A 25,116-nucleotide genomic window follows, 5' to 3' on the forward strand; every position below is an offset into this window, starting at 1 on the left:
GCAACTACCAATTTACAGGAAATAGAGAGGTCAGAGGAACATGTTAAAGCACACGGCAGAATGCAGCCAGAAAACTCCTTACTCTGGGAAACTCTACAAGACAAAGGACAAATGCTGGGCCTAGGAAGGTCCTCCCTGTTGGCATGAGCAGTGGTTACAGAGTGTTTGCCTTACAATAATTCTTTAGGTCGTACATTTGTTTTAAGCAGTTTTCTGATTTGTATCATACTCAATAACTAAAGGTTTTTAAGTACCCACAGCATAATGCCATAAAATAAATGTTTTAATTACTTTTTCTTGAGGCTCTTGAACAACATATATATAGAGAGAGAAACACAGTATTTTTTCAAATGTGAGCTGAAAAATGTTTGTTTGCAAGATTGTGTTAAACCATAAATAATTTTGAAAGAAAAGTAAGTAAAGGCAAAAAGCATACCTTCCAATGTTGAGGTATCGCCAACAGGAACTAGAGATGACAACTCGGGGCTGGGGGGAAATGTTTGGGGTTAATAAAATGATAGAAATGTGAGGGCCTACGTGGTGCTTTCTTTTCCCAAGAAGGAGTTAGCTAGATTTCCTTTTTTTAATTTTTAATTGATTTTTAGAAAGAGAAGCATCAATTGACTGCCTCCTGCACATGTCTGCACACACCTCACACTGCCCCCACTGGGGATCGAGCCCCTACTGGGGGATTGAGCCCACAGCCCAGGTATGTCAAACCGGCAGCCACACTGGGCAGGGCAGGAGTTCATTAGATTTTCAAACAAGGATTCTAAATCAAAGTACTGAATAACAAGTTTTTTAAAAATAGTCTTCATAATTTATTTATTTTCTATTTATTGATTCCTGCTCAATTAGAATCTTGCTATACAAAGTACTCACCCACTTATTATATCATCCCTCCTCCATTTTATTTCTTCTCAGTTTTTATCACTATGTGAAATTATTTTGTTCATTTATTATCTACTAGAGGCCTCGCGCATGAATTCGTGCACTGGTGGGGTCCAGCCAGCCCGCCCTGATGGGGGCAATCGGGGGTGCGCTGGCTAGGGCGAGGGGCCGTGGGCAGGGCTGTCCGGGGTGAGGGGCTGCGGGCGGTTTGCCAGCCAGCCCCACCCACTTGGGGGCGGAGGGGGCCCGCTTGGGGGCAAGGCCGGCCGGGATGAGGGGCCGGCGGGGAGCAGTTTGCCAGCCGGCCCTGCCTCCGATCAGAGTGGGGGTATGCGCTCGGGGACGGGGCCAACCAGGGCAGGGCGAGGGGCCGCAGGCATTCTGGTCGTTCTGCCGTTTGGTAAATTTGCATATTACCCTTTTATTATATAGGATTTCTTTATTTCTGTCTCCAATCCCTTAATCTTCTAGGATGGCATTGTCTAATATGGTAGTCACTGGTCATATGTGGCAATTTAAATTAACTAAAACTGAATAAAGTTTAAAATTCAGTTCCTCATTCACAGTAATCACATTTCAAGTGCTCAATAGTCCCATGTGGTTAATGGCTGCACATTGGACAGCACAGTAAAGAGCATTTCCATTACCACAGTGAAAGAATGCCTTAAGGATCTAAACTCCTTGAGATCAAGGACTTTACCTGCCATGTTCTTGCTGCATCTCCAGCCTAAATAGTACCTGCTATTTAGTAGACATTAAATAGATCTTTTTTTAATATATTTTTATTGATTTCAAAGAGGAAAGGAGAGGGAAATAGAGATAGAAACATCAAAAATGAGAGAGAATCATTGATTGGCTGCCTCCTGCAAGGCTCACACTGGGGATCGAGCCCGCAACCCAGGCATGTGCCCAACTGGGAATCGAACCATGACCTCCTGGTTCATAGGTCAGGGCTCAACCATTGAGCCATGCCAGCCGGGCTTAAATAGATCTTTTTGAATGAATAAATAAATACTATTGGCAGAACAGTGTAGGAGGCATGTGTCATATAGTTGTTAACAAAACATCCATGGTCCATGAAAGTTACAGTCTTCTAGAAAATAGATAGCAAATAAATGATTATAAATACAACTAGAGGCCCCGTGCACAAAATTTGTGCACTTGCGGGGGTGGTCCCTCAGCCTGGCCTGTGCCCTCACACAGTCTGGGAGCCCTGGGGAGATGTCTGACTGATGGCCTAGTGGGCCTAAGCATCCTTAGCATTGCCACAGAGGCAGGAGAGGCTCCCACCACTGCCGCTGTGCTCGCCAGCCATGAGCCCAGCTTCTGGCTGAGCAGGGCTCCCTCTGTGGGAGCACACTGACCACCAGGGGGCAGCTCCTGCGTTGAGTGGTCAGCACGCATCATAGTGACCACTCATTCCACCATTCAGTCATTTGCATATTAGCCTTTTATTATGTAGGATACACTGTAGATGAGGCCCCTTAGAACCATAAGAAATGCAAAAAAAAATCACTGTTAACTCATTCTCGAATTGCCCCCACTTAAAATCAAATTGCACCCCCTGTGGGGCATGTGCTGCACCTTGGGAACCACTGGGCTTGACACTTTTCCTCTCTGAGCTTCATTTCTGAATACATACGCATATACCATGGGAATTGTAATCTCTTCTCCGCCTACCTCACTGGGTTGTCATGAGGAGGTTCTGAGCTAATAAACCTAGAAATGTTTCATCAAGTAAGTGATGTCTAAATGGGAAGGGATTGTTATTTTTAAGCTCACGGGTACCCTCGCAGGTAGCAGGTGCTGATTAGGGGAGGAGGGCATGATTGTTCCCTGGAACTGTAGCTATGGAAGCTTTGCAGAGGGTTCCACAGGCCTCGGAGGGGTGGGCTCTGGCCAGCAGCCCTGTAGCAGTGGTCATCCCTGGAGGCACTGGCAGGAGGTGGGGCATTAGGGGGGTGCTAGGGGGGCAGCGAGGCCGAAGGGGGAATAACTGTCAAACCTTCCTGCTTGGCACCATTCTTTAAATCGTACGTGGCTGTTTCACAGCTGTACCTGCTCAGGGCGGGGCTCCAATCTCCTGGAGCGGGGTGGGGACCAGGCCAGGGTGGAGCCAGGTGGCTAGGAGGGCGGGTTTAGCTGCACCCTCAGCGAGGTTCAGCATGCTTCCACCGCAGAGACAGTGCTGCTGCTGTCCTCGGGGGAAGAGTCTGACCCTGGGGGGCCACTCAGGCCTGCCTCCACCGGGTCTGGAGTTGAGGGAGGAGAGGTGTGCCCAGCCCCAGTGGAAGGGGCCCAGCAGTGACGGGCCGCAGGCCCCAGGTGCTTCGGGGGCACTGACGGGTGGTCGCCAGCATGCTATTGTTGTGGCAGGGGTGGCAGGGGAAGAGATCAGGAGTTGGAGGTGCGGGCTGCAGCTACCCGCAAGGCTGGGTCTTCTCCCTGTCCGGTCAGCCTCCCCATCCCCCAAGGGGTGTGGGGGCCGGGGTAGGGTGTCCGTCTATCCCCCTGGGGGTGCGGGGGCTGGGGTAGGGTGTCCATGCAGGGGAATTAGAAGAGCTCCCTGTGGCCGCTTCCTCTTCCTTCTTTGCAGTCCAGGCTCCTGTCAGGCAGTCTCCACAGACCGCCCCCTGCTGTGCACGCAGCCTCCTACTGGCCTGTCAATATTGGTCATTACTGTGACACCATTAGGACCAATTAGCATATTACCTCTTTATATATAGAGATTAGTACAGACTGGAAAGTACTAGCGTCTAAGGGGAACATACAAGCACAACTCTCATCTCATTTGAGAGATCGTAGAAATCATAAAATCACTTTCGATAAAGAAAGTCGAGCCGAAACCGGTTTGGCTCAGTGGATAGAGCGTCGGCCTGCAGACTGAAAGGTCCCAGGTTCGATTCCGGTCAAGGGCATGTACATTGGTTGCGGGCACATCCCCAGTGGGGGGTGTGCAGGAGGCAACTGGTCGATGTTTCTCTCTTATCGATGTTTCTGACTCTCTATCCCTCTCCCTTCCTCTCTGTAAAAAATCAATAAAATATTTAAAAAAAAAGAAAGTCGAGCTTGGAGAAATGGCTGCTGTAGGCCACTGCTAGTAGGCTTCAGGTCTGCCAGCTGTCCTTCCACCATGCAACTGCAAGCAGAGATCCCCACTCCGAAGGAAAGAAAGTAGGTTTCTGCAAGTCCAAATTTCCATACTCAAAAAGTATAAAAATTAAATTACAGTAATTCGGGGAGGTTTTAGAACTTTAAAATTTGTGTGCATGCCCTAAGGGAATGGGCTGTTTCCTTACCCTTTTTCAAAGGAGCTGGATGGTGATAACACCAGTTTTCAATTCATCGCAATTGAAAACTCTATTCAACTTTGCACAAGTCAGACTCCTAAGGCGATTCAATCAGTCAAAAATTTTCCCTCACAGACTTGCCAATGTGCCATGAGTCCCATCTTTAGAACAACTCCTTTGGATTGCCCTGCTGCCCCAAATTAGCTTATTGGGGGTAGGGGGTCAAAGCCACCAGATAAACATGGCACACATCTTCAGGCATCAATTTTACTTGATGCAGAGGCAGTTGGAGAGCTAAGTAACAACTGATAGATAATTTAAAATATTTTAATATTTTTTAAATGTTGCTATAGTATGGATATTATATAAAGTTTAAATAAATATTAAGATAAAATATGATAGCCGAAACCGGTTTGGCTCAGTGGATGGAGCGTCAGCCTGTGGACTGAAGGGTCCCGGGTTCGATTCCGGTCAAGGGCATGTACCTTGGTTGCGGGCACAACCCCAGTGGGGGGGGGGGTGTAGGAGGCAGCTGATCGATGTTTCTCTCTCATCGATGTTTCTAACTCTCTATCCCTCTCTCTTCCTCTCTGTGAAAAATCAATAAAATATATATTTTTTTAAAAAGATAAAATATGATAATTTAAAAGCATTTCATGCCTGGAACTGGAGTGGGGAATCAACAAGTAGAAAATTTGAGAAACACAGATTAAAACAAAGCAAAACAAACGAACAAAAAAACACGATTCTTCTGGCTTTTAAAGATACTATCTTTTAAACTATTACACCAAACCTATCACTATTAGTTATTCATAGTGCATTTGTAGGACACTGTTTACTAAGTGAGCTGTCATCTAGAAGGAACTAAAGGAATACGACATCTGGATAAGTCATTATGATGTGTGATGAGCTGAGGAAGCACCAAGAGGCTTCTTTCTCCTTTCTTTTTTGTTTCTTCTATTGATTTCAGAGAGAAGATAGGAGAGGGAGAGAGAGGTAGAAACATCAATGATGAAAATCATCAGTCGGCTGCCTCTTGCATGCCTCCTACTTGGGATCGAGCCCACAACCCAAGCATGTGCCCAGACCAGGAATCAAACCGTGTACTCCTGGTTCATGGGTTGACACTCAACCACTGAGGGACACTGGCAGGGCAAAAGGCTTTTTGCGCACAGGCTGGTGTGGTTCAGTTGGTTGGGTGCCATCCTGTGTATTGAAAGGTTGCTGGTTTGATTCCCAGTCAGGGTACATGCCGGGTGGTCCCCAGTAGGGGACGTGCAGGAGGCAGCCAATTGATGTTTCACTCTAACATCGATGTTTTTTTCTCTCTCCCTTTTCCTTCTTCTCTCTCTAAAAATCAATAAAACATTTTTTAAAAGAGTCTTCTTGGATTACAGGAGGTAGAGCTAAAAAGAATGAGATTCAGATGCATTTGAAACAGACATTAACATAATCAGTCCTGAATAGGGTCTATCAATTGTCCACAAGGCAGAACCCTTCCCATACCCTCACGTGATAGATGAAAAAATGAGGCCCACATGGGTAAAGCCACTTTCCCAGGGTCACCCAATAATGCAATATAACCCAAGGCCACGCCTAAATTTCTAACTGTATCCAGTTCCCCTTTCAATAATAATAACAGCAAGAATGATTACAACTAAATTTCTAAGCCCTCATTACATGTCAAGCACTGTGCTAAGTAGTTTATCTTAGTTAACTCGCAACAATCCTAAGAGGAAGATATTAGGATCCCCATTTATACAGGTGAGGAAACTAATGCTAGACGTGGTTAAGAATTTGCTCAGGTGACAAAGCCGGCCAGGGGAAGAGCTGTAACGTAAAACAGGCCCATTTGATTCCAGAAGCCTCACTCTTACCCACCTTAATTCCTCACGGCCTTCACGTGGCCCATAGTCTCTAGAAGGGCAACCAAGATGGTTTCACCTTATCTTAACGTTAGTGGCCTACCTAAACCAAACAACCTAAAAGTCAAAGTGCACACGGTCCCAGAGAAAGGAAGGGAAACCCAGTGAGAGCGGAAGAGCCATAAGCCACCAGGTATAAAGGCAAAGAGGTCAAAGGAAGGCAAAGCAACCAAAGCACAGCACAGTAACTAGAACAGGAAGCTGGGATGACACAGAGAAGCCAGACCTCCCCTGGGGTTGGTCAAATTGCCCCCCACACCAAAGTCAGATTTGTGCTCATTCTCTACATGAGCAATCAGACGGAGAAGTGTGCTTACTTCAGAAAAATTACTGAATTCAAAATAACATGGTTTTAATGATAGTAAGTAGGCAACTCTCCATAATTGAGAGTATTTGCCTAACACTCCAACACTTAATCCCTCCCCCGCCCCCTCTGTTTTCCAAAGACAGGAAAGAACACTTAACAACAAGAACCCTTTCACACGTTCTCATCAGGCAGGCCTCCTGCAGGGATCCGCTGAGGTGTCACTCACCACAGAACTAGAACAGAGTCATGTTGAGTTTGGAGACAGAAATGCGTCTTCATTTCCAAGCCAAACCACAAATTTGAAATTGTTCAGCTAAGACCTTTAGTTTAATACCAACAGCAAACAACCCCCTGTGGTCTCATTTCCTCAGCTCATCCAGCACATCATTTATTCCTCACTGCTGCTGCCTAACCATGTCAGTGGAATCCAGGTGGGATTGTGTCAGAAAATATCACAGCCACATGGAACAGAAGTGTAAAAATGTAGTGAAACAAGCCAAGCATAACCTCCTGTCTAGAAGACTACTCCCCTTGACAGTTTTCTATATTTTGCTTTGCTCTTAAATCTGTTCATTGTAATCAGCATGTGACAACAGAACTCAAGGCACCGAGCCAGGAATCCTGGGTGCTGGTCCCAGATGTATAATTAACTTTGTGTATGACTTGGAAAAAATACCTCAGCTGCTATGGGACTCATCTCCAAAACAGAACCACCTCCCTGCCCTACCTATTTCACAAAGGTATTGATGAAAATTAAATAAATATCATGTGCAGAGCAGTACGAAAAGTACTAAATGCTAAACAAATATAGGAGAAAACAGGGGTTACTGAAGCAGTGACATGGGTCATCCTACACAGAATAAAACATTTGCTTTAAAAAATGTATATTTGCCTTTGTGATCTATGATAGGCCCTCTCAACTACAAATGTAAGTAATTGAGATACTCCCCCTCATCCCCCGCAAAAAAAAATCCCAAAGAACAGTCCTTACACTGAAACTATCACCAGAGGTCTGATAATGAACTTGGGTGATTGGGTAGAAATTCAGTAATTCATTTAACAAATATTTAATGAGCACATATCCTAAACTGAGCTTTATACTGGTTATTGAGGATATGGTAAGACCCCATAGCAGGGGGTTAAGCAGCGACTGGAGCCACGTGGAGCTGCCTTCAAGATGTCTAGTTGAAAGATCTTGCATGCATATATGCATAACCCATGGACACAGACAATAGGGCGGTGAAGGCCTGGGGGAGGGGAGCAGGCTGGAGGCAGTCAAAGAGGGGGAAAAAGTGGACATATGTAATACTTTCAACAATAAAGACTTTTTTAAAAAAAAAAAAGATGTCTGTTTGTAATGGAGACAAGAGCTGGAGGGAAGGCCATTTGTAAAATAGGTCATGTGGCAGAGACTTGAGCATGTTTAAATACTAATGGGAATCCTATATAATAAAGAGGTAATATGCAAATTGACCATCACACCCTCACAAGATGGCAGCCTACAACCAGGCCGGCAGGGGGGTTAGTGAGGGACGACCAAATGACTGAACAAGCAAGCAGCGTGGGGCAACCAGGCCAGCAGGGGTGTTAGTGAGGGATGACCAAACGACTGAACAGCAGGCTGCATGGGGCGACCAGGCCAGCAGGGGGGTTAGTGAGGGACGACCAAACAACTGAACAGCAGGCTGCATGAGGCAACCAGGCCAGCGGGGGAGCCATGAGGGATGACCAGGCCGGCGGGGGGGGGGGGGGGGGAGGCAGTTGGGAGTGACCAGGCCAGCGCGGGGGGGGGGTGGGCAGTTAGGGGTGATCAGGCCGGCACGCAGAGGCAGTGAGGGGCAATCAGGCCAGCAGGGGTGGGCAGTTAGGGGCGCCAGGCAGGCAGGCACGTGAGCAATTAGCAGCCAGAAGTCCAGGATTGTGAGAGAGATGTCCGACTGCTGGTTTAGGCCCAATCGGTTCCCTGAGGGGTCCCGGAATGGAGAGGGTGAAGGCTGGGCTGAGGGGACCCCCGCCCCCTGTGCACAAATTTCGTGCACCGGGCCTCTAGTGAGTTAATACTAGGAAAGTTGAAGACTCAGGAGAAAGAGAGAAACAATGACAGGCAGAGATTTCTAAGAGGTAAGATGGATGTGAAGTCCTGAGTAAGGTGGGAAATGCCTTTTTTTTTTTTTTTTTTTTTTTTTTTTTGCTTTTTTAAAGATACTTGGCAGATGACAGTAGGGAAAGCTTAAAACAACACATAGCAGCCCAGCCAGTATGGCTCAGTGGTTGAGTGTCAACCTCTGAACCAGGAGGTCATGGTTCAATTCTAATCTCAGGGGAGTGCAAGAGGCAGAAGGCAGCCAATCAATGATTCGCTCTCATCATTGATGTTTCTATCTCTCCTTCTCCCTTCCTCTCTGAAATCAATAAAAATGTACTTTAAAACCTCAATACTTCTTCAGGTTAAGAGCCATATTTATTCCCTATTTAAGTACTTCTTAACCATATAAGATCTATAAAATATGCTATCATTTTTATCAGGTACAAACCATGAAGATTACTGGCACTGACAGGACTCACCAGACTATTTAGCCCACCGCCTGTGGGCAGCAATGGCCATCACAAGAAGCTCTGCCTCTCGGCGGCGAAGAGTCCGCACTCAGGAAACGACATGGCCCACATCTAAGTAGGTGCTCGGTCTCAGGCCCCAGCATAGACTCAGTGATAACATTAGCTGTATGACTACGTGGGACCACAAAGGGTCCTAGTTCCCTCCTATTTACTCATGTCTGATTTGAAACGTACGTGTACCACACTACCACCCACATGTACACCTCAACTATGCTTTCACCAGGACTCTGCTGTCAAGACTGGACACTGACTCACCTACGTGGTTTTTCCAATGTCCTTCCCTTTCATTTGATGCAAACTTCTGGACTCTGACCTGGATTGCATGCCCTAGCGGGGCTTTTCTAAATAATCCCTCATATGCTGGCATAATCTAGATATTCTGAGTATAGATAGAAGTGGAAATCTTTAGCTCTTGTAGGTTCAAAATCTCTCATTTTCCGTGACCTATACACTGAGTGGCCAGATCATTATGATCTCTGAATGCATAGTAATCTGGCCACTTAGTGTATATCCTATATAATAAAAGGCTAATATGCAAATTGTCCCCTTGGCCAGGAGTTCGACCAGCAGGCAGGCCGGCCAACCACCCATGTCCCCTCCCCCTGGCCAGGCTGGCCGGACCCCACCCATGAGCAAATTCATGCACCAGGCCTCTAATATATACATATACTGAGTGGCCAGATTATTATGCATTCAGAGATCATAATAATCTGGCCACTCAGTGTATTTTTCCTGCTACTGCTCACGAGTTGGAAATGACCTTAACTCTAAACCTAAAGACCAATAAAGCCAAGATTCATAACACTGGAGGAGTTATCAAGGTTGTGCTATTCTGATACTTCAAAATCATTATTATCATTCCTCAGTAAAATGATCCACACCACCACCCATCCTTTAATAAACTATCCTCCACTAAGGTGCACCATTTCAGAGCAATTTTATCATTAGCCTGAAAGGCTCAACAACAGTAGGTCATTCCATATTTCATTTCCAGAAATCTATTTTCTCACCCAAGAGACAGCAACAAGTCTGCCTCCTGGTAAGGTCAGACAGCAAACAAGCGCAGCGGCTGTGGTGGTGGTCTGGGAAGGGGAGTGGTCTCAAAGTGAGGAAAAGCATTTGGGACTTACCCACAGGCCTGGTCATTGCAGGAACTGGCAAAAAAATAGAAAGTGGCCATTAAATTTGGGGTGAGTCTTGGAGTAAGTATGATACACCTCTGTTGCCAAACATGAACTTAGGGGGGAAAAAGACACTTACCGGCTAACAGTTTCCTTTGTGTATGCCAGTTTCTAAGAAAAACAAAGATGAAAAAGAAAAGCTTATGTAAGTTAATGACAGTTAATAAGCTGTAAATAAAACTTTTGGCATAGAGAGCCTAATGCCTTAACATTATAGAATCTATGTTATTATTCTCATTGCTTAGACAAATAGGTAAAGCGAGGTACTAATGATGCCAAGTTTGTTTGGGACTGAGAACGCCCCTATGTGCAGTCTCTGTTTATGTGCCCAAAAGTTCCTGTGCTCTCCTTTAATGGACAGAGATTAACAGACTTTACCTGCTCCTCATTCCAAAACTGTCTATAAATCAGAGATTGGTAGAGTTTTACCTTAACCTTCCATGGACTTAGAATCAAAGAATTTTGTGATCTAACATATTTATAGTAACTCTCGTCCTAGAACAATATGAACATGTAGATAAAATAACTGATAAATCTGCTTCTCCAGAATTCAGACAAAAAGACAAATTCTATCAATTATAGGATTATGTCTCTGTTGCATTCCAAAGCAAATTGTCTCCAAATTTCCTCTAACTTAGTGGTTTTCTTTTGAGACCAATATGATAAAAAGAACACTAGTAACTAGAAGTCAGAAAACCTAGTTTCAGGTACTATAGAGGCAAATCTGGTGTTAGACCTCAATTTCCTCATCTGCAAAATGGGAAGACTATTACTCTAAATAACTCTGATATTTATAAATTACTCACTGCTCTTCTTACTCTACAGATTCTCCTAGAATAATCTCAGCCACTCTCGTGGTTTTAATTACCACCTCAAAGCTGGTGATGCCTCTAGCTATATTTATTACCCTGACCACTCTCCATATCTTCATACCTACATATCAAGTTAATTCATATTTCACAGATGGCTCAGATCAACACATTTGAGAGTGGACTCATTCTCCCTCCACCCACCATCTACAAAGCTGCTTTCCTGATTGAGTTCTCATTCAATCATCCGAGCTAGAAACTGGGAGGTTTCTTGGACCACTCCTTCCTCCTATCCCTCTCTCACCAACCCATGACTTTAATCCAAACAAAACTAGACATGACTAATCTTGTTTCCCACATGTCTCTCGTGTCCCTTTATCTCAAGGTCGCGTTAGGACCCACATCCCCTCGGGCCTGGAGAACTGAAGGAGCATCCAACCTGGTCTCTGCTCTAGTCGTGTCTCCTCAATTCCATCCTACAGTATATAGAAACTCTAATGGCCTTTTTAAAATGGAAAACTGTCAAATCAGCCCCTGTGACTCACCTACTTAAAACCCTTCAATGGTTTCCTATTATCTAGAAAGTTAAACACAAACTTGTAAGTTACCCATTTTTCCAGCCTGATCTCCTGTCACTTCTGTTATATTGGCCCAAGTCCTTCTCTACAAACACTTGGTCCATGTTGTCCCCTCTGCCTAGAATGTCCATTCCAAACTCCTTCTCATTTAGCTAATCTGTACTTGTTATTTAAGATGCCATCCAGGTAGCACATTATCCCCCTTGGTCTGCATGTTCTACTAAATAATTATTGAAAGTATATTTCCTATATCTTTAAAACTAAACTTACAAAAATTTCCACTTATAAGAGACACTTTCCAATTGTGGACCCTGAAAAACAAGATAGCAACTAAAAAGGGCTCCTGGTGGCTAATTGGACTCAAATTTTAAAATATACACTAGTGTAGACAGAGAGCCTAGCAGCCATTTCCACACAGGGCCTCTCGTGCAAACTGCACTTCAGGCAGAAGCCTGCACTGGACTGCCTGCCTTCGCTGTGTTTCTGCCACCTGAGCCAGCCCTTGTAAAGGAGTTCCTCAGATCCTGTGTCAACCAGTAGGACTGAGGCTTTCCCCATCCAATCAGAGCTCTGCAGCTATATCCCCATCAGCTTCTTTGCCAACCAATCAGAGGGGCTCCATTCTGACCAATCAGGACAGTGCCTTTTGGGCCAATCAAACTGCAAGGATTTGCATGAAGACAGACCAATCAGGGACCAAGGACCAGGGGTGGGGACTTCTGTCTAAGTAAGTCAGCTCCCCTCTGGCTCTGGGAGCACATTTTCCCTTTCCACTGAAGAGTGCATTTCCCAGGCTGAGCTGAAACACTGAAGATCTCTTGCTGGAGCAGACTATAGAGGAGCAGAGCAGAGCTGTCTAGTCAGAGAGGGGCCTGACCACAGGGCCACCTGGCCCCAAAGCAGTCTCACAGCCATGCTGTTTTCACAGCCTGCTGTATCACAATTGAACTGTTTTACAGTAAATAAAGTTTCCTTCTTCACTGCACCCCAAACTTTGGATTTCTATTGGCATTGAATCGACACCAATGTAACAGCACAAGAGGCTTTTGTTATGGTAATGATAACGCTACATCCTAAATATTTGCTGCTCTATCAGTTGATCTTATCAGGAACACAATGAGATGGACAATGCTGATATAAATGTGTGTGTTATTGAACAGCCATTTCATATTAGCCACTGAAATGTGTAAAACTGGTAACGACTGAAAGGAGGGCCCAATGGTCTAAGGGAAAGAACATGGATTTCGGAAGAGAACTGGGTCTGGATTTCAGCTCCAGCCCATCTGGCTTTGTGATATAGGCTAAGGGATTTAATAACTCTCAGAGATTTATGCTCTTAGCCTAAATCTTTGCCGAGTACTATTTTAAATATTTACATTTATAAACAATGCTGAGACTCATACTGAATTGATAGTGTTTATTATAATGGCCAGAGCTAGGGCTACAAAGACTAGGCCATGCCCCATGGCAGCTCACAAAAATAGCCTAATGCAACAAATCAGAGTGGATGCAGGGATTTGCCACTTGTTCTCTTTTTCTTTAGGCCCTAGCTATATATCTAACCCCTATAATTCCTTCCCTTTTTATTGTACTTACCTTCATAATTAAGCTTCTGTGTTCCATAGACTGACTAAAATTTGTGCCCATTTCAAATATAGTTGTGATTCCATCCTCACATAAATTCATCCAGTAATGATATTCCTCACGCCCAGGAAATCGATCCCAAAAAGTCCTAAAGGCTTCCCAGACAGCTTCTTGACACACTGGAAAACAGATGGACAGGTGTTTTAAAGAAAGGTTGATGTGCTTTGGGGTTCTCACAATGATCATGGGCCTGTTTGTTCAGATTCCTGAGACACTTGCCCACAGTGTCCTTTTTGGAAGGACATGGGAATGATTCCCAGTCAGAGCTCTACTGTTTCGGCATGTCCTGCTTTAACTTTTCAGCTCTGCAGAGAATGTTCATTCCCCATACTTTTCCCTTGCAAAGGGGGTTGGTTCACCTCCAAATATGCAGGGTGTATGTTTTCCCATCTCTTTCAGAAAATCCATTTTTATGTTTTATAAAAGTGGAGCTGATATTGAGCATACCTCAATAAGTAAATGGATAAACAAATTGTGGTACATCTATATGATGAAATATTATTCAGCAATTAGAAGAAATTAGCTTTCAAGCCATGAAAAGACATGGAGAAGACTTAAGTACTTATTGCTAAGTGAAAGAAGCCAATCTGAATGTATGATTCCAACTAGATGACCTTCTGGGAAAGGCAGAACTATGGAAATTGTAAATAGATCAGCAGTTGCCAGGGCTTAGGATTAAGGAGAGGTGACTAGATAAAGCACAGAGGGATTTTTAGGGCAGTAAAAGTATTTTGTATAATGATGTAATAGTGAATACATATCATTAGACATATGTCAAAACCCACATAATGTACAACACAAAGAGTGAACCCTAATGTAAATTACACACTTTAGTTAAGAATAATGTGTCAACATGGAAGTTACATAGCATGTTATTAAACATGAATGGTTTACCAAATAGATTAAGGAAGAAATAAAAAACATCCTAGAAACAAATAAAAATGAACACACAAAAACCCAAAATCTATGGGACACAGAGAAATCAGTCCTGAGAGGGAAGTTCATAGCATTACAGGCCTACCTCAAAAACAAGAAAAATGTTTAATAAGCTAGCTAACCCTACAACTTAAAAAATTAGAAAGAGAACAACAAGAAAAGTGCAGAGTAAGTAGAAGGAAGGAAATAATAATGATCAGAGCTGAAATAAATGACATAGAAACTAAAAAAAAAAAAAAATACATAAGATCAATAAAACCTCCAAGACCTGGTTCTTTGAAAAGATAAACAAGATTGATGAACCTCTAGCCAGACTTATCAACAAAAAAGAGAGAGTACCCAAATAAACAAAATCAGAAATGAAAGAGTTGAAGTCACAACTGACCCCACAGAAATACAAACAATCATGTAAAAATAAATACTATGAATAACTATATTTCAATAAACTGGACAACCTGGACATATTCTTTTAAAAATGCAATCTTCCAAAACTAAATCAGAAAGAGTCAGAAAACCTGAATAGACTGATAACTATAAAAGCCGTGTTCTGAATGGCTTCACAGGGTAGTTTTACCAAACATTCAAAGGAAAAATAACATTCATCCCCTTAAGGGGCTTAATCACAAGGAACAACAACAGCCTGTAATTATTGGAATTAAGGGTCTAGGTCAGTGGTCAACAAAATCATTAGTCAACAGAGCAGCAAACCTCGGCTCGTGAGCCGCAGTTTGCTGACCACTGCCTTAAACTATTCCAAAAAATGCAAAAGGAAGAAACACTTCTAAGCTCTTTTTATGAGGCCAACATTACCCTAATTCCAAAATCAAATAAAGACATTACAAAGAATGAGAATTACAGGCCAATATCCCTGATGAACACAGATGCTAAAATCCTCAACAAAATATTTGCAAATCACACCCAGCAATATATTAAAAAGATTACACACCATGACCAAGTGGAATTAGTCCAGGAAAGCAAGGCTGGTACAATCTTCACAAATCAATAAATGTGATATATCACATAAACAAATTGCAAGACAAAAGCATTAGACAAAATCCAACACACTTTTTTGATAAATACTCTCAGCAAAGTGGGAATAGAGAGATCATGTCTCAACATATTAAAGGCTATATATGACAAACCTACAGCCAACATCATACTCAATGGAGAAAAACTAAAACCATTTCCCCTAAGAACATGAACAAGACAGGGATGTCTGCTTTCACCACTCTTATTCAACACTAGTGGCCCGGTGCACGAAATTTGTGCATGGGGGAGGGGGGTGTCCCTCAACCCGGCCTGCAAATCTCCAATCTGGGACATCCCTCTCACAATCCAGGACTGCTGGCTCCTAACTGCTCGCCTGCCTGCCTGCCTGCCTGATTGCCCCTAACTGCTTCTGCCTGCCAGCCTGATCGCCCCCTAACCGCTCCTCTGGTGGCCTGATTGACACCTAACTGCTCCCTTGCCAGTCTGATCGCTCCCAACTGCCCTCCCCTGCCAGCACCCGGAGAGTTTCTTAAGTGGAGGCACAGCTACTTCAGCTAAGTGTGTAATGTTGAATTAGGCCACCCAGAGTCCAGATGCATAAGTTACTTCAAATAAACATTTTTGGGGTGTGTGTGAAAATTTAGGTCTCTGATATTGAGAGGAAAAATCTATTGCTTTAAAATAATGACAACACCTATTTCAAATATTGTAATGAAAGTATGAAAAAAAAAACACCTCACATAAAAAGGCTGTAAAAATGTTATTTTACTTTGAAGACAGTAATAACTGAAAATAACAGGTTTCTTTTAGGCCACATCCTAAAAAGGTAGCTGCTTTCTTATGTCTTAGGCCTATACAAAGGTCTTAAGAGACCCCTGACCTGCTTTATGAAGATTTTAGGTTAACACATTTGTCTTAAAAACTGTGAGGTGCCTAATTTTTAAAAACAACCAGCCACACCCCCTTCCTCAACCATATTGCCACATCATCCAAGTTATACTTTATAAACAGCCTTGATGTGCTACACATGTGCAAAAAGTACACAAAGTGGGTAAACTACTTTTCCTTAGAAGTATATATTTAGTAATCACTTAGTTACATTATTTTATTTTTGTGAAATGAGAACTGATCAACCAAACCTTTCAAACAGACCCACCAGATGATAAATATCACCATATGTTTGATTCACCGTACATGTGGGCATAAACACTTCAATTACAGCTTTGTGTTTAGTATAAAAAACCTATTCTTGTGTGTGTTTTTTTGCTACAGATACCTGGCTCTGGATTACATTTTGAAAACTGCCTATTACAGATAAAGCACCTTTCCAGGTACGCTTCTGAGAAACAGATGTATTTATGCACACAAAGGTGTGTGAACACCTTTTCACACACAAATGTCCATATGATGCCTGTGCCGTGCTCCCAGCACATGCCCAAAGCGTGTGTGCAGCCACACACCCAGGTCCCAGCATAAACAGGCCGCCCCCAAACACGCTGGAGCCCCGCTGGCCTCCCCAGCAAAGTTTTTGTATATTTGTTTTTTGTTTTGTTTTATTTTCTTTTTTTACTTTAAATAGTTTTTTTGGCTTATAAGACCTTTGCATATTAAAAAAATACCCCAGAACACTATGCAGTATTAAATCACAATTGCATTTTTTTTACCAATTAAAACTACCCAGAATATACATTTTTAAAGGGAAAAAAATCCTACAGAACTGAATTCTGAATTGACATTATAGTTTAAATACTATGACAAAATAAATAATTCCTTATAGCATTAATTCCTTACACAAAGCTGCCAGACACTTCCAAATGCATAACCATTGCAGAGTGCAAATGAACACAATTCAACATTACACACTTAGCTGAAGTAGGTGTGCCTCCACTTAAGAAACTCTCAAATTTTGGCACAAAAAGTTGGGATGTTTTAACTTTTACCAGGAAACCAAATTCACAATCCATTTACTCTCTTTCTGGCCGTTTCTATTAAGAAGGAGAAGACAGGAGGAGAACAGAGAAGAGAAAGAAAGAAAGAAAGAAAGAAAGAAAGAAAGAAAGAAAGAAAGAAAGAAAGAAAGAAAGAAAGAAAGAAAGAAAGAAAGAAAGAAAGAAAGAAAGAAAGAAAGAAAGAAAGACGAAAGAAAGAGAAAGAAAGAAGGAGGGAGGGAGGGAGGGAGGGAGGAGGAGGAGGGAGGGAGGGAGGGAGGGAGAAGGAAGGAAGGAAGGAAGGAAGGAAGGAAGGAAGGAAGGAAGGAAGGAAGGAAGGAAGGAAACATCCTTCTGCTGTCAGAGCCTCAAAGAGTCGGCATCGCCTCTGCTTGAAGAAATCCACTCCTCTCAATTCTTCGGGCAGGTATTCCTGGTCCACAGGCTCGCTGTACCTGGGGCTGTATTTGCAGCCCTTGCCATAGCCCAGGTCCTTCATGAGCCGGGTCAGCGCGTTCCTCAGGTGCAGCAGGGGAGGGGGGGAGGTGGGGAGGGGGGAGGGCAAAGCCCCTGGTGGTTCCGCAGACAGGCTTTGACGTTGTTGTAGGCGCTGTGCACCTCAATAGACGTTGGGGCTCTGGCAAAATAGACCACACACTGGGCCAGAAGCACCTCACATTCGGGCATGACTATGAAGTGACAGCCCTGTAGGCGGCCACTGCTTGTGGTAACGCGGATGGGTCTGCCAGACCTGTGTCTTCCCTGGCGAACCTCACCAGCCTCCTTGCCACATACAGCAGGTCCTCTCCTCCTTGGAGCATGCGTGCCAGCCAGTAGAGGGAGTCGATGAGCCCCATATCGACTGATGAGGAGCAGAGATGCGGTTGCAGGCTCTTCTCCTGCTCGGTCATATAACATGGGAGACCTCGGGAGGCCTCCCTTCACATCATTCTCAGCGACCAGAACTCTACTGGGAGAACAGGCTTGCCCACGCTTCTTACTAAACGTCTTCCCGGAGCCTAACCCGGCCAGCACCGCCAGCTGCGGTCCACTCAGTCCAATTCGGACTCCCCAGCCAAGTTCACGGGCGTCGCTACACCGGCTGCGGTGTGAACCCCTCCACCCCCACGGGCCGGGGGCCTGGGGCCACACCGCCCACCCCCACCCCAGCCGCTCAGCCTGGGGCTCCGCATAGGGTGGGTGGGGGTGGGGGCGGGGCGGCCAGTGCCGGGAGGCGCCTCCGAGCGACAGCGGGTCTTTCTTTATTTTTATTTTTATTTTTATTTTTATTAATTTAATTTTTTTTTTTTTTAGAGCAAAAGTCTATGATTTTTAATTAAAACTGAAAAACTGTCCGGGACAGGAATGACAGAGGACCTGTCCTAAGTTTTGACTTCAGGTTAAAGACATTAGTACATTATTAAAATGTTTTTTAAGTGTTTTTCCCTAAGGCGGTGGTCGGCAAACTCATTAGTCAACAGAGCGGCAAACCGATAGTTTGCCGACCACTGTCCTAGGTGGATGGGATCCTGGGGGTGGGGATCATTGTGGACACAGTTGTCAGAATTCAAATGGGGTCTGTGGATTGAACCTTAATACCGTTTGAATGGAGATTTCCTCACGTGGTCGGGTGGAGAATTGTTATGTAGGAGTGTGTGCTTTTGGGAAATACACAGGGGAGTATGTGGGCATCCTGGCATGTGTAGAGCATGCTCTCAAACAGCTCAGAAAAAGACTGGGGGAAATGGGCAGATATGTGTATAAATGCACACACTCACACACAGTCTAACCTTGCTATTTCCGACTCCACCTTTGTGCACCTGCCTTCTTGCTAAGATATGTAACTCCAGAACCAAGGCTTGCAGAGCTTCCTCGGCCATTGGGCCACGGCCAGGGTGCAGGAACCCTGCAGACAGACCCACGCACAGTCCCAGCTGAGGCCCAACAGGTGCCACTGTTTTCTTGTTTCCGCTCCAGTATGTGAATTGGGGTCTGTTTCGTGATGGGTTCCATTGGGGCTTTGGCATTTCTGTGCTTCCTGGTGGCGCCTGGCTGTGTGGGGTGGCCAAGCTCCAGTGGCTGCCGGTTCCCTGAGCCCGAGAAGACTGTGCGGTAAAATACGGAGAAAAGATCGTGTCGTAAGCAAGTTCAGGCTGCCCCATTGCAACCTTAAGGAATCCACAGCACCATCACCTACGGTGTCCTTTCCACGGAAACACAGAGAGCACTGCCCCGAGCACGCACGGTGCCTGCTCACGGGGCCCACAGACCACAGCGGTGGCCACTTGTGGGCGACATCGTGAAGTCGTGACGCTGAGACGACACCGGGGGTGAGTCTGGCAACCAAGGCCACGTCCTGGCCCATGTCTGGGCCTATGCCCCACAGTGAGGCCTGCGGTCGGGCACCGACAGGCGGCTCAGGGAACCGACATAGCCATGTCGGTACCGCCGCAGTTTCTCTATGCACGTTTAAACCATCCGTGTTCTTCCGGAAAGAAGGGCTTTTTCTCCCACTCTGGTCGGCCATGCTCCCCCAGCGGCGCCCGAGGACCTGGGGCCTACCTGGCACCCCAGCCTCGCTGACCCCGCGGGCCACTGCCCTAACAGCTCTGTACCTCTGGGGCCCTCCACGCAGCCCACCAGCGCCCTCCAGGGCAGTCCATCCATCTGCACGCCCCCCCCCCCCACCCCACCCTGAGGCCGCCCGGCCACATGCGCTGGGGCCCTCCCACCCAGACTCGGCTTTCCCGTGCCTGGTGGTGGGCCCAGTGCGCCTGCACAGAGCTGCGTCTCGGTGACTGCACTTCAAGAAGCTGCCCTTTCTTTGTCTTTAAAAGACTGCACTGTACACGCCTGGCCCCCAGCGCCGCCCGGCCTGGGCGAGCGGCTGCCAACAGCACCCCCGATCGTGGTGGGGATCCCCTCTAGGGCATTGGGCCGGCCTGGGCTAGAGGCCACCAGCAGTTTGAAGGCCAGCCACGCCCCCGATCCAGGCGGGGGGCCCCCTCATGGTGACCAGTTGTCCGTCTGGTCATGACAGCCCTAGGCTATTATTAGTATGGCTAGTACTGGATAGAAGTCCTAGCCATAGCAATCAGACAAGAAAAAAAACATAAAAGGCATCCAAATTTGAAAGGAGGAGGTAAAACTGTCATTATTTGCAGATGACATTATATTGTACATAGAAAACTGCTGGGGCTGACTGACAGACCATGAGTGACTGCCAGATGAATGATTATTTTGACGTATGTTTCTGTGAAAGAGAGGGCAAAGGGACTAGGTGGCTAAAGGAATCAGAGAGCCCCATTTGCCTGTCTTCTTAGGCTTTTATTGTAGCAACAGTTAGAACTAAAATTAACTACTAGCTACTATTAGCAGGATAAGTACCCTTGAGAAAACACAGGTATTTGTAGTGTCTTTTAAATAAGGACGTTTAAAGAATAAACATAGCGATTCCAGCAAAACATTCAGGGGCTCAGACTTGTTTGAAAAAGTCAAGGCGGGGTCTGCCACCTTTGGCAAGGTTCCCATAGAGGCCTCCGACCTTTTGGAGAATTTTCCTTATAGATTTTCCAACTAAGTCCCGTGCTTCCCCACAGAAAACCCTAAAGACTCCGCCAGAAAACTACTAGATTTAATAAATGAATTCAGCAATGTAGCAAGATACAAAATTAATACCCAGAAATCCATGACTTTTTTATATACCAATAATGAACTCTCAGAAAGAGAAACAAAAAAAGAACAACCCCATTTATAATCCCATTGCAATAAAAATAACTTTAAGATACTTAGGAATAAACTAAACCAAGGAGGTAAAAGACCTTTTTATTCAGAAAACTAAAGGACAGTGAAAAAAGAGATAGAGATAGAGGAAGATATAAACAAGTGAAAGAATATACCGTGTTCATGGATTGGTAGAATCAACATCATTAAAATGTCCATACTACCCAAAGCAATATATAGATTCAATGCAATCCCCATTAAAATACCAATAGCATATTTCACAGATCTAGAACAAACACTACAAAAATGTATTATGGAACCAAAAAAGACCCAAATAGCCACAGCAATCTTGAGAAAGAACAAAGTTGGAGGAATCACAAAACCAGATATCAAGTTATACTACAAAGCCACTGTAATCAAAACAGCCTGGTACAGGCACAAGAACAGACATATAGACAAATGGAACAGAACAGAAAACCCAGAAATCTACCCAAGTCATTATGCTCAATTAACATTTGACAAAGGAGGCAAGAGCATACAATGGAGTCAAGACAATCTCTTCAATAAATGATGTTGGGAAAACTGGACCAAAAAAAATGAAACTAGACCACCAACTTACATTATACACAATAATAAATTCAAAATGGGTAAAAGACTTAAATGTAAGTCGAGAAACCATAAAAATTTTGCTACTGTTAATGAATCCTAATGTAAATATCTGTGTTTTCAAAAAATCTTAGGTGACCCTGCTAGTGGTTCTCAACCTGTGGGTCGTGACCCACAGGTTGAGAATCACTGCTGTAGAGCCTAAGACCATCAGAAAACACAGATATTTACATTAGGATTCATTAACAGTAGCAAAATTAGTTATGAAGTAGCAACGAAAATAATTTTATGGTTGGGGGTCACCACAACATGAGGAACTGTATTAAAGGGTCGCGGCATTAGAAAGGTTGAGAACCACTGAATTAGAGGAAATAATTTAATATTGCTATTTACCCTTTCTCTATAATAGAAGTGTCAGAGATGAAAGAAAATTAGTAAAATATATATGAAAACCTTCCTCCTGTCAGAGTCTGGGGCTCACCAAGGGACCCAGAGTCAAGTCCCTGCCCACCCACATGCACCTCAAAATCGCGTGAGACCCAGACCCATCCACCCCCCAACCCCCAATTGGGCTAGATCCAGACCTGGCCAGTCCCACCCTTGTCAGGGGGCGTAGCCTCCGGTCCCCTGGCCCGGTGCCAGGACGGGGGGCGTGGCCTGAGGTCCCACAGCCCAGATATCTGTCTGGCGGCCTGGCTGTCTTGGCAGCGGCATTGGCTGGGTGTGGAACACTTGCGTCATTTTAACAATAAAGATCATGTACACAACTCCTGGCTGCGGAGGGCCTCTGGCCAGGGAGGGCAGTTGGGGGCCATGAGGCCAGCCAGGGAGGGCAGTTGGGAGCCATGAGGCTGGCAGGGGAGGGCTCTTGGGGGCCATGAGGCCAGCAGGGGGGCATTTGGGGGCGATCAGGCCAGCAGGGGGGCAGTTGGGGGTGAGCAGGCCGGAGTGGGGGGCAGTTGGGGGCAAGCAGGCCAGCAGGCAGAGTGGTTAGGGGCGATCGGGCACACAGGCAGGTGAGCAGTTAGGAGCTAGCGGTCCCGGATTGTGAGAAGTTCTGCGATGGGCGAGGGGCCGAGCCAGGCAGCTGAGCCAGTGCAGGGATGGAGGGAGGGAGCACAGGGCAGGGGCAAGCGGGCAGCCTTGGTTCCCTGAACCTCCTCCCACAGGCATAGCCCTTCCTGGTGTTAAGATAAAAAGAGTTGTGTTTTTCTAACTCTGTCCAGGTAAAGGAAACAAGTGTCTGTTGACTTCCGATCTTACTTTTCCAGCCACCAGTTAATCCCTTTGGATGCATCATATCCAATCTCCAAATGATCTGAGGGGCAGGTTCAACCTTCGTCCCACAGGTGAGGAAACTGACCAATAAACACATGGGTCTCATAACTCAGTGTCAGCTCCCACGGAAATCTCCAGGTAATAACTCAGATTGTATATCTAAGGGTATAGTTTCTTCTGTTTTCGTGTTTAATTCAACCCCAGGAATCAAATAATACAATAAAGAATAAAATGAGTGCAGAGGGCTCAGCATTGAATTCCCAGAGCCTTTGGTCCCAGGCAAACTGCAGAGCTCAGTTATCCTGAGATGAAAGAAAAGGAAAGAGAAACATGAAAGGTTTCCCAGCTCAGTCACAGAGACATCTCATAGCCACATACTAAGGACATAACATTAATCTAGGGGTGGAAAGGACACAAAAGGAATAGAAGATGGAGCCATTTCCGTTCAGATTCAAGCCAAGTTAACGAGGCAGAATAAACACAGGACGCCATTGAAGAATAAGATGAAATGGTCTGATAGGGAGTGTCACAGACCTCACAGGGACAGCACCTGGGGCTCTGGACATGATGAGAGGAGAGAGGGGGCTGGGTGAGAGGAAGTGCATGGAAAGGCCTGGGAGTAGGAACAAGAGGGTGAAATGCAGAAGGTGGGCCCCACAGGGTGATGATAGGGGGCAAGCCTGCGGGAGGTGGCCAAGTGCCCCCACCTCTGCTGAGGGGTGCATGCGTCTGTCCTGGGAGCTGCGGCTGATGGAGAGGGAGGTGATGGCTCTATGTGGATGAGTTGCCAATGAGAGCTTCCCTGCAGCCAGAGTACTCAGTGTCCTCAACACGGCGGGAGCACAGGATCACATACACAACGTAACGAAAGAAAAAGCATCCTATTCCCAACTTATTCACAGACTTCTGTTTCTGGTATCTATATTCCCAATGTGTCCACAAGTACATTTGGAAAAAGAAAAAAGATTTGTATGTGATATGACTGCATCTTTAGAAAACCCAAGTGATCACAGGCAGAGCACTTTTAACACCTAATGAGCCCAATACACTGATGAACAAAAAGAGACCCAGAGACACAGACGCAGTAACAGACCGTGGAACCTCAGAGGGAAGGCGGAGGAGGGTGGGTGGGTGGGAAAAGATCAACCAATGGCCTGTGTGCATATATGCATCACCCCTGGACACAGACAATGGGGTGGTGAGGGCCTGGGGGGAGGGGGGTAGTAGGCTGGAAAAGGTTAATGAGGGGAAAGGGGACCTATGTAAACCTTCCAACAATAAAGACTTAATAAAAACAGTAAAAAGTAAAAGAAAAGAAAAGAAAAGAAAAGAAAAGAAAAGAAAAGAAAAGAAAAGAAAAGAAAAGAAAAGAAAAGAATAACTGCCCTGGCCGGGTGGCTCCATTGGTTGGAGCTTCGTCCTATACATTGAAATGTTGTGGGTTTGAACCTGGGTAGGGGGTGTGCAGGAGGTCACTGAGCAAGTGGTGCCTGGAGGAGGGAGGCTCCTCAGACCTAAACACAGTCCAGGCCTCACCCATGATCCAAGGCCCGCCCTCTGCTGAGTGAGACCAGACCTCCCAGCTTCCTGTCTAATCCCTGGTCTTTGAGTCATAGGGCCGCTTACCCATGTTTCCCAGAATTCACTGCTCACTGTGAAAGGGTAATATGCTAATTAGACCAGACGTCCCTCCAAACAAAGCCACGGTGGCAGGGGCTGAGGCAGAGGTGGTTAGGGGGATCAGGCTGGCAGGGGAGAGCAGTTAGGGGCTACCAGGCCGGCAGGGGAGAGCAGTTAGGGGCTACCAGGCCAGCAGGGGAGAGCAGTTAGGGGCAATTAGGCCGGCAGGGGAGAGCAGTTAGGGGTGACCAGGCCAGCAGAGGAGAGCAGTTATGGGCGACCATGCCCACAGGGGAGAGTGATTAGGGGCGACCAGGCAGGCAGGTAGAGCGGTTAGGGGCGATCAGGCAGGCTGGCAGGTGAGCAGTTAGAAGCCAGCGGTCCTGGATTGTGAGAGGAATGTCAGACTGCTGGTTTAGGCCTGATCCCTGAGGGGTCCCAGATTGGAGAGAGTGCAGGCCAGGCTGAGGGACCCGCACCCCCCTCTGTGCACGAATTTCATTCACTAGGCCTCTAATTGCTTAATAATGTTTGATAGGTCCCAAATATAATCAAGAGATATAAATATTCTCCAAAAAAATAAAAGGTGCTAACACATTATGCCACTTTACCAAACAAAAAAACAAATATATAAATATATGTAATATCTGTTATTATTTTTTTATTTTTAAAACACTTGCTTTAGTGAGGGAGGATGAGTGGAAGGACAAAATGGAGGAAAATAAGGAGAAGATAAAGTAGCAGCTCAGAGTGAAGTAAATGCTAAATAAACATTTACTGAATATATTTAAACA

The 25,116-nt window shown here is 45.4% G+C and overlaps 1 protein-coding gene across 1 annotated transcript in view; it reads right to left on the minus strand.

The window, feature by feature from the left end:
- IMPG2 (interphotoreceptor matrix proteoglycan 2) overlaps nucleotides 1-25,116 on the minus strand; it is an 89,286-nt gene that overhangs the window by 61,881 nt on the left and 2,289 nt on the right. The window contains exons 3-6 of the mRNA XM_079767441.1: nucleotides 13,194-13,360; nucleotides 10,290-10,321; nucleotides 10,160-10,183; nucleotides 437-486 (exon numbers count right to left, since the gene is read on the minus strand). Coding sequence (XP_079623567.1) covers nucleotides 437-486; nucleotides 10,160-10,183; nucleotides 10,290-10,321; nucleotides 13,194-13,360 — 273 coding nt within the window. The remainder of the gene's footprint in view (nucleotides 1-436; nucleotides 487-10,159; nucleotides 10,184-10,289; nucleotides 10,322-13,193; nucleotides 13,361-25,116) is intronic.

The sequence above is a fragment of the Cnephaeus nilssonii genome (genome assembly GCF_951640355.1).
Source record: "Cnephaeus nilssonii genome assembly, chromosome: 3".
In the NCBI taxonomy this organism is placed as follows: domain Eukaryota; kingdom Metazoa; phylum Chordata; class Mammalia; order Chiroptera; family Vespertilionidae; genus Cnephaeus; species Cnephaeus nilssonii.